Consider the following 8,906-nt stretch of genomic DNA (forward strand, 5'->3'; position numbering starts at 1 on the left):
TATCCGCGGAAGTAAAGAAGAGGAGGAGGAGGAAGAGGATGGAAAAAAAGACTTCCCCTCAAAAAGAAAGAGAGAGAAAAAAAAAGAAAGAAAAGAAAAAAAAAAGTTTGAGGATCATACATCAGTTCGGGAAAAAGGATGGAAGGAAGAAAGGAGGAGGGAGGGAGGGAGGGAGGGAGGTGCTGTCCTTCCCTACCCTCCCACCTCTCCCCTCCCCTCCCCTCCCTTCCCTTCCCTTCCCTTCCCTTCCCTTCCCTTCCCTTCCCTCCCCTCCTTTGCCAGCCCGCGGTTTGCTCTGAATATTCATGAAGCTAAAATTACGCGTTACAATTTAGATATGAGCTCGTTTGTCTTAAAAGGAGTGTAGGAATCTTCGGCCATATTATAACGGGCGGAGAAGGGTCGGCTTTACGGGGGAGGGGAGGCAGGGGGGGGAGAGGGGACAGGGGGAAGAGGAGGTGAGGAAGGGTGTGGGAGGGGCGTGGGAGGGATGACTAGGGGGGAGAGGGGTGGGGATGAGGAGGGTTTTTGGGGAATTCTTTTTTCATATATTTTCTTTCTTTATTTCTTTATTTCTTCCTTTTTTCCCTATTTTTTCTTCTTTCTTCTTTTGCACTTTGCTCTTATCTTCCTTCCTTTTTCTTTTCCCTTCCATGAATCCTTGATCCTACTCCTGCTCTTCCTCCTTCATCTCCTTCTCGTTTCTTTTTCTTTTTCCTCTTCTTCTTTTTCCTCTTCCTCCTCCTCCTTCTAGTCCCCCTTCTCCCCCTCCTCCCTCCTCCACCAGCCGATCCCCTCTTCCACTACCCCTTCCCTTCCACCCTTCCACCCCACCCCCTTTTCCCCTCCACCCCTTTCCCCCCCACCCCTTTTCCCCTTTTCCCCCTCCCCCCCTCGTCTTCCCCTCTTCTCTTCCACCACCCCTTTCTCCTCCCTCCCGTCTTCCCCTCTCCTCTTCCCTCCACCCCTTTCCCCCCACACCCCTTTTCCCCTTTTCCCCCTCGTCTTCCCCTCCACCCCCCCCCTCCTCCCCCTCTTCTCTTCCCCCCACCCCGCCCCTCCTCCTCCTCCCCCTCCCCCCCGTGATCCCGCAAGTCGCAAGTGTCACCAAGACCTTGTCCGTGAGATGCTGAGATTTCCGGAGACTCGGCGCTGCGCTCGTCGGTGGCGCTCGTGTTATAAATTGGAGCGAAATTCAAATGAGATCGGAGGGTCCCCATTTCGGAAGGGGGGGCAGGGGGCAGGGGGCAGGGGAGGGGAGGGAAATGGGGGAGAGGGAGGGAGAAGGGAGTGAGGAGGGTGAGTGGGAAAGGGGGAGGGAGGAGAGGGAGAAGAGGGAGAGGGAGGGAGAAAGGGGAAGTATATTTTGAATGCGGTAGGCTTGGGGGCGGAGGAGGGAGGGGAGAGGGAGGGGGAGGGGGAGGGAGAGGGGGGATATTATAGGGGTTCCGGTGTCGTTTTAATTTCGGGGGGTAGGGGGGTGAGGGGTGATGTGTGATTCGTCTTTTCAGATCGTTGTTTGTTGTTGCCATCGTCCCTGTTATTAATTATCATCACCGTTATTCTCACCATCAGTAACAAGGTCATCATCGTCAGCATCAATTTCAATTTCATCAACATTTTTCCTTATTCTTCTTCATCATCTTCCTCCTCCTCATTTTCCTCCTCCTCCTCCTCCTCCTCTTCCGCCAGTCTGACTGATCCTCACAGCACGAGAGAACCAAAACCACACAGATTTAAAAAAAAGAAAAAGAAAAAAAAAACCCTCGAGAAAGCCAAAACCATATCCAAAAAAGTAAAAAAAGAGAAAAAAAAACAAAAAAAAAAGAAGAGCTGGAGAGAGCGCACATGCACCCGACACAAAAGGGTACAAGCAACGGTCTCCTGCCAACAGCCCCTGCCACTCCATCTTCTTCGTGATTGCAAATATTCATATTCTTTTATCTTGACAGAAACATTCATCGTCATATCTCCTTATCTCCTTCGCCCCCTTCGCTCTCGCCGCCTCACGGAGGGTCGGAGGGAGGAAGGGAGGGAGGGAGGGAGGGAGGGAGTCCTTCCAGGGAACAACGGTTTCCCGCCCTTTTGTTGATCTAGAAGAAAACGGGAAACGAAATGGTTCGGCGACGTACAAATGGTTTCGTGTTTTTTTTTTTTTCTTTCTTTTCTTTTAGAAGAAGAAGAAGGAATATGGTGTTAAGTATGGGATGTAAAATCGTAGAATGAAGAGAGAGAGAGAGAGAGGAAATAGATGAAAATTAGTAAATAGGGAAGGAATTAATAAGGTTGTATAAAAAAAAAAACAAAAAAAAAATAGCTCCCCCTAAAAAAGAAAAAGAAAAAAAATATATATATATATTTATATATATACATATATGTATACACATATTTTAAAAGAAAACACCGGGTCTGTATCGCTTTGAATGCCGACTGGCGAATGAATTCCTGTTGCATCTCGCTAGCAGCCTCTTCTCATACATGTTGCAGAGAACGAGTTGGAGATGCTGAAGGAGAACGCCTTCTTGCAAAGGGTTAATCTTTAGGAAATATCATATGAACACGAGAATTCAAATCCATGTTAAAAGGGTTTGGGAGAAGCTACGAGCTTATGTATTTTTTTCCGGCGCTTGTATCTTTTATGGAAAGGTACGAGCATATGTTTTTTTCTTTCTTTCTTTCTTTCTTTTTTATTACTTTTTATCTATTTAGTTGGATGGGAAGGTACGTACGTATACACTTTTTGATGGGGAGGTACGAACGCATGTATTTTTTTATGAGAGGTACGAACATATGTATTTTTATGAAAGATACAAGCGCATGTATTATTTGATGGGAAGATACGAGCGCATTTGTTTTTTTTCCCACGAAAGGCTACGAGTTCACGTATCTTTAAGTTGAAAGATTACGTACATGTATAAATTTGAGTGTATATGATCAACTCTCTAAAGTACGTGTTCTTTTCGTTTGTTTGTATAAATGCATGGTATTAAATATACAATAGTGCGCTGGAAAGAACAGTTGAAATGACCTGACTGTCCGTCTCTTTCCATCTGCTATTGTGGTCAGACGACACGAAAAGTTTCTCTTGTGTTTTTAACTTTCGACTTTCTTTGTCCCCGTGAAAATAACTGACCATGTCCCGATTCGAGCGGCAACAATGCTAATCTCTCTCTCTCTCTCTCTCTCTCTCTCTCTCTCTCTATCTCTATCTCTCTCTCTCTCTCTCTCTCTCTCTCTATCTCTTTTTTTTCTCTCTCTCGTTCTTTTTCTCTCTCTCGTTCTTTTTCTCTCTCTTTTTATTATCTCTCTCGTTCTTTCTCTCTCTCTCTCTCTCTCTCTCTCTCTCTCTCTCTCTCTCTCTCTCTCTCTCTCTCTCTCTCTCTCTCTCTCTCTCTCTCTCTCTCTCTCTAACCATCTTTTTATCTATCCGTCTATCTATCTATTTATCTATCTACTTATCTATATGTCTGCATATATGTGTGTATGTGTTTTTACGTGCATGATTACGTGCGTTTATGACTACGTGCGTGCATCGAATCTGCCGAAATCTCTTCCTGTTTATCTCATAAATTCCCCAATCCTTCCCTTCCTCTTCATCTCCCCCCCCCCCCCACCTCCTCCTACCCCCGGAACCAGAGCAGTTGCGGGAAGAGGGAAGAGCGGGGGTGGGGGTGTGGGGGTGGGGGGGGGTCGTTTCCTCTTGCCTCTTGCTTGTTGCTGCTTGTTCCGCCTCTCCTTCCCTCTTGCCCTCTTACCGTTTTCTTCGTCCTGCTTCTTTGTTCTTCGCCTCTTGTTTTTGCGTTCTTTGCTTCTTGACTTTTTGTTTTTTTTTTCCTCTTGCTTCGTCTTCATTGTTTCTCCTCTTCTCTCTTCTTCTTCTTCTTCTTCTTCTTTTTCTTCCTCCCATCCTCTTCTTTTTTTCTTCCTCCCCTTCCTCTTCCCAACCTTCTCTTCTTCTTCTCACTCCTCCTCTTCCTCTTCCCCTCCTTTTCTTCTTCTCCCTTTTCTCCCTCCTCCCCCTCCTACTCCTCCTCCTCCTCCTCCTCCTCCATCTCCTCCTCCTCCTCCTCCTCCTCCTCCTCCTCCTCCTCCTCTTCCTCCTCCTCTTCCTCCATCTCCTCCTCCATCTCCTTCTCCTCCTCCTCCTCCTTCTCCTCCCCCCTCTTGATTAACATCCGGCGGGAGGACAAGCAGTTAATAACAAAAGGCGACGGCGGTGGAGGAGGAGGAGGAAGAAGACGAAGAACAAGAACAAGAAGAGAGAGAGAGAGAGAGAGAGAGAGAGAGAGAGAGAGAGAGAGAGAGAGAGAGAGAGTGTGTGTGTGTGTGTGAGAGTGAGAGTGAGAGTGAGAGAGGCAGACAGAGAGACAGATCGAGAGAGAGAAAGAGAGAGACAGAGATAGAGACAGAGATAGAGATAGAGACAGATACAGACAGACAGATCGAGAGACAGAAAGAAAGAGAGAGACAGATAGATCGAGAGAGAGCCAGAGAGCCAAATCGAGAGAGAGAGAGATCGAGAGAGAGGCGGAGCGGCGATGATTGTCGGTCGAGGAGGACTTCCGGCCCCGTCTTCGCTCCGCTGATGACTTAAGAGACGGATGACCACAACTTGTCGCGTGTCTCGAGCCTGCGACGCGGCCAAAAACACGCCGCGGCCGGAAGCGCCATTCGCCGACGCTAATCACGGGGATGGGATTTTTTAAAGGGGGGGGTAGGGGGAGGTGGGTTGGGGAGGGGGGCGATGAATGGTGCTTGGAGATATATATATATATATTTTTTTTTTTTTTTTTTTTTTTTTTGAGTTCTCTTTTCATTTTTTTTTTTCTCTCTCTTTCTCTTGTTCTTCGGCTCTTTCCTTCTTTCTCTTTTTCTTTTTATTCTCTCCCTCCCCTCCCTCTCCTTTTCTGTCCCTCTTCCTCTTCCCTCTTCCCTTTCTCCTTCCCTTTCCCTCCTTCCTTCCTTCTTCCTCTTCCTCTTTCATCCTCTCCCTTCCCCCCTTCTCTCTCTCTCTCTTTCTCTCCCCCCCCCCCCCTCCCTCCCTCCTTCTTGAAAGTAAGAATTTCCTCCCTTGCTTTCTTCTTGCCCTTCGTTTACTGGTGCAGTGCTTGCGCCAGTCCTGCTTCCAAGCAAACTGCGGGAAATGTGTATTTTGGAGTACTGAAGAATCGTGTGTACATATTATATACAGTGTGTGTGTGTGTGTGTGTGTGTGTGTGTGTGTGTGTTTGAGTGTGAGCGTGTGAGTGTATGTGTGTGTTTGTAGATATTTTTATTATTATCATTATTATTGGTATTGTTATTATTATTATTATTACATTATTATTATCACTATTATTATTATTATTATTGGTATTATTACTATTATCATTATTATTGTTATTATTATTATTATCATAATTATCATCATTATTACCATTATCATCATTCTAACCTCTCCTCTCCTCTCCTCCTCCCACAGACGCCTGCGGCCTGAGCGACTTAGCCCACATCGAGGGTCTGCAGGAGAAGTCACAGTGCGCTCTCGAGGAATACTGCCGGACGCAGTACCCCAACCAGCCCACCCGCTTCGGCAAGCTACTCCTCCGGCTTCCGTCGCTCCGAACTGTGTCTTCGTCAGTCATTGAGCAGCTTTTCTTCGTCCGGCTGGTGGGCAAGACGCCGATTGAGACGCTTATCAGGTGAGGTTTGCCACGAGATTTTTTTTTTTTTTTTGTGTGTGTGTGTGTTTTTGATATTATTGTTAGTGTTAGTGGTAGCGTTATTGTTATTTTCAATGTTGGTTTTGTTATTGTTGTTGTTATTATTTTTTTGATCTTCATTATTAGTGTTATTTTAATTGTTATTATAATTATTATTATTTTTATTAGTATTAGTATTATCATCATTATTATTATTATTATCATCATCATCATCATCATCATCATCATTATTATATCATTACTATCAACATTGTTGTTATTCAATAGCAACGCATTGTTGTTAATCGATACAACCATCATCGTCGTTGCTATAGTTATCATGATCATTATTATTACCCCTGTTACTGTTCCTGCCCCCCCCCCCCCCCCCCTGGACACGGCCCTAACCCCGCCTCTTCCGCAGGGACATGCTCCTGTCCGGATCGACCTTCAACTGGCCGTACATGGGCAGCATGTGACAGGCAGCTCTGGGCACGAATCCCACCCTTCCTCCAGGGACCGTGCCCACGTCGGCTGCTTCTCACGCCCTCACCTCCGCCGCCCACGCCCTCACGTCCGTCGCTCACGGCCAGACCTCAGCGCACGCCCACACGCCCGTCTCCTCCTTCCAGCTGCCCACCCTCGCCACGGCCTTCCGGTGATGAACCGCGGATGCCTCGCCGCCGCCCGCGCTCCCGGCGAAGCTCCAGCGCGCCCCTCCGCCCGCAGGGACGCCCTCACGCCCCTTCGCACGCCCGCCCGTTCACACAACGACCGCAGAGGGCCTCGCAAGCCCCCTCGCCAGGGTAGGAGGATGGCTGTCGCCGATGCTCGCCCCGCGCGATGGCGGCGGCGGCGGCGGCGGCGCGGGGAAGGACGGCGGCGGCGGCTCGTGGAGCGCCGGCGAGAGACGGAGGGAGGGCGACTCCTCGCCGCACGAGCCGCTGAGAGGCCTGAGGATCCTGTGACCGAGCACGTGAGAGGAAGGAACGTGCTCGAAGACACGGTGCTCGGAGCCGCGGAGACGAGGAAGGAATCTCTGGCGGTCGGAGGCGCGCCCGCCGCGGCCGGGACGAGGCCGGCGGCGCCCTCGGGACCGCCAGGAACAGGAAGTGAAGCCCAATCAGAGACGAAGAAACCCATCCGTTGCCTAAAAGACAACCAAGGAAAAACAAAAACAAAAACGTATGCTAAGCAATTTATTTAGAAACACAGCAAAACAGGTGTTGTAAAGGAAAGGAAATTTAAAAAAAAAACTAAGAAACTAAAACCGAACCATTGAAAGACGAGAACCGTGTCTGGTCATCAGAAGAAGACAACCGACCATAGTGGGTTAGCGATCCAGTGAGGAAATTGGCGATTGTGCATAAACTACCAAGTTCGCGTTACCTGTTCTTGTATATGTGATAACCAGAGACGCCCGGACTGGACGCTTAAGGCAAGCCAAGTCTCTTTGGTTGAATCCATGTATATTTTGTATATAGTAAGAGATAAGGTTTTATACTCGGTTCGCGTTGGCTGGGTTGACCGCCACCTCACTTGTACAGAAAATCTGAGCGTTGAAAAGGTGCTCCCAGCGTCCCCCTTCCCTCTGCCCCCCCGCCATCCCCCCCCACCCCCATTTCCATACGTACTCGCTCGTAAAGAAAATTACAAATTCTCTTTTTTATATATATGAGAGTTTTGAGAAGGACGAAACTCTTTTTTTTCTAATAAGGAATAAAAATAATGTGAAGGGAATTTCGGAATTAAATTGATTACTAGAAATTGTTAATCGTCAAGCATCGTCCAAGGGGGGAGGGGGGGTGGAGTGTGAGGGGGGGCGCTCGGGTGGACAGATAATCTAGCCTTTGTCCCGGTTATGCAGATTAACTTAGATTTTGTGTCGTGTGCGCAAAGCTGAGGCTAATCTCAGATTTTTTTTGTACTGACAGTTGTCATAGCCCCATCCAGATCAGATGAATTCTTTTTTTCTTTTCTTTTTTTGCACCATGATCGCCATCGTGTCCACGCCAGAAATGTTTGCGAAAACGTTCAGATCGGGTTCCTGTGATATGGTATGTCATGGAGCAATATGGAAATTGTATGAGTTGATTAGTATATAACGAAAAAAAAAGGAGTGAAATCCATCTTCCATCTGTCGAGTGCAGGTTAACAGTCCGTATCGCCAGACTTACCCCAGATTCGATAGTGTTCTGGACTCCTGAACGCGCGTAATGTAGGACCCGGCCCTTCTTGCAGTACAGCCCTCTAGAGGTCTCCTGGCATGGAGATCTTGCAAGCTGTGAGGTATTTCTGCAAGCCACTTTCTCTACTAGCAGCTATCTGGAACGGGACCCGAGGGAACGAGCAGCGCTTCGCTAACTAGCGGGTTTGGACCTGCTAACAGGCGGACTGCCGCTAGTTGCCCGAAGTCTGCCCGCTAGTCGAGACCTGCTGGCTGGTGCTGGTAGAGGCGCACCACTACCGGTCGGTTCTCAGCCGGCGGAGACCCACTAGCGGGCGGAGGTCCCGGTGCTAGTGGAGGAGCCCAGATCCACCCGGCTGCTTGAGGGTTCCTTCGACCGCCGCGCCGCGCCGGCGTCGAGGCAACCTCCCTTCAGGTCCGAAGTCCGGCTCACAGCACCGCCGCCGCCACTCTCCGACAGCCTTCTAAATCATCCGATGGAGCGAAGACGAGGGTCAGTGAGACTGCAGCAGCACCTGCACAGGTCAGGGGCGGCCTGCACGGCCACCTCCAGCCGAGGCCGAGGGCGGCTCGCGCGGCTGCCCGCACTCCCACACGTGTACTGAATGTTGTTTTGTTTGTAAAGTCTAGAACCCTGGGAGGGAGTGGCCGCTCCCGCCCACGCACCGGACCCTCCGAGTGGACAGGCGCCCCCGATGAGTGTACAGGTGTACAGGTGCCGCCAACAAGTGTACAAAGAGGCACGGGCCGGGCTGCACGGGCGGACGGGCGCCCACGGCCCTCCCTCGCCGCCCTCGCGCCCTCGAGTGGGCGGGGCCTCGGGGCGCCCGTCCCCCTGGGCTGGCAGCGCCGCCCGTGCGAGCGTCCTAGGTGTGTGACAACCGTGACGTCATTCATGTTGTTTGTACCTTAGGCTACACAGGTGTCGTAGACACAAACAGTATGTTTTCTCTTAAATAAATGATCTCAAAAACTCTGTTGTCAATTTTCAGTTTTTTTATCCCTGTAAATAATGACGAGAGATGAAAGGCCATTTC

General features: G+C 49.3%; 1 protein-coding gene across 2 annotated transcripts in view; it reads left to right on the forward strand.

Moving 5' to 3' along the window:
• svp (COUP transcription factor 2) overlaps positions 1–6,245 on the forward strand; it is a 200,579-nt gene extending 194,334 nt beyond the window's left edge. For both annotated transcript variants that reach the window (XM_086533131.1, XM_086533132.1), the window contains 2 exons: positions 5,462–5,681; positions 6,106–6,245. In XM_086533131.1, coding sequence (XP_086389257.1) covers positions 5,462–5,681; positions 6,106–6,160 — 275 coding nt within the window. In that variant the 3' untranslated portion in view covers positions 6,161–6,245. The remainder of the gene's footprint in view (positions 1–5,461; positions 5,682–6,105) is intronic.
• The last annotated feature ends 2,661 nt before the right edge of the window (positions 6,246–8,906 follow it).

This window comes from Penaeus japonicus, unplaced genomic scaffold, assembly GCF_977035675.1.
Source record: "Penaeus japonicus unplaced genomic scaffold, GWHDUDI00000001_assembly GWHDUDI00000038, whole genome shotgun sequence".
In the NCBI taxonomy this organism is placed as follows: Eukaryota; Metazoa; Arthropoda; class Malacostraca; order Decapoda; family Penaeidae; genus Penaeus; species Penaeus japonicus.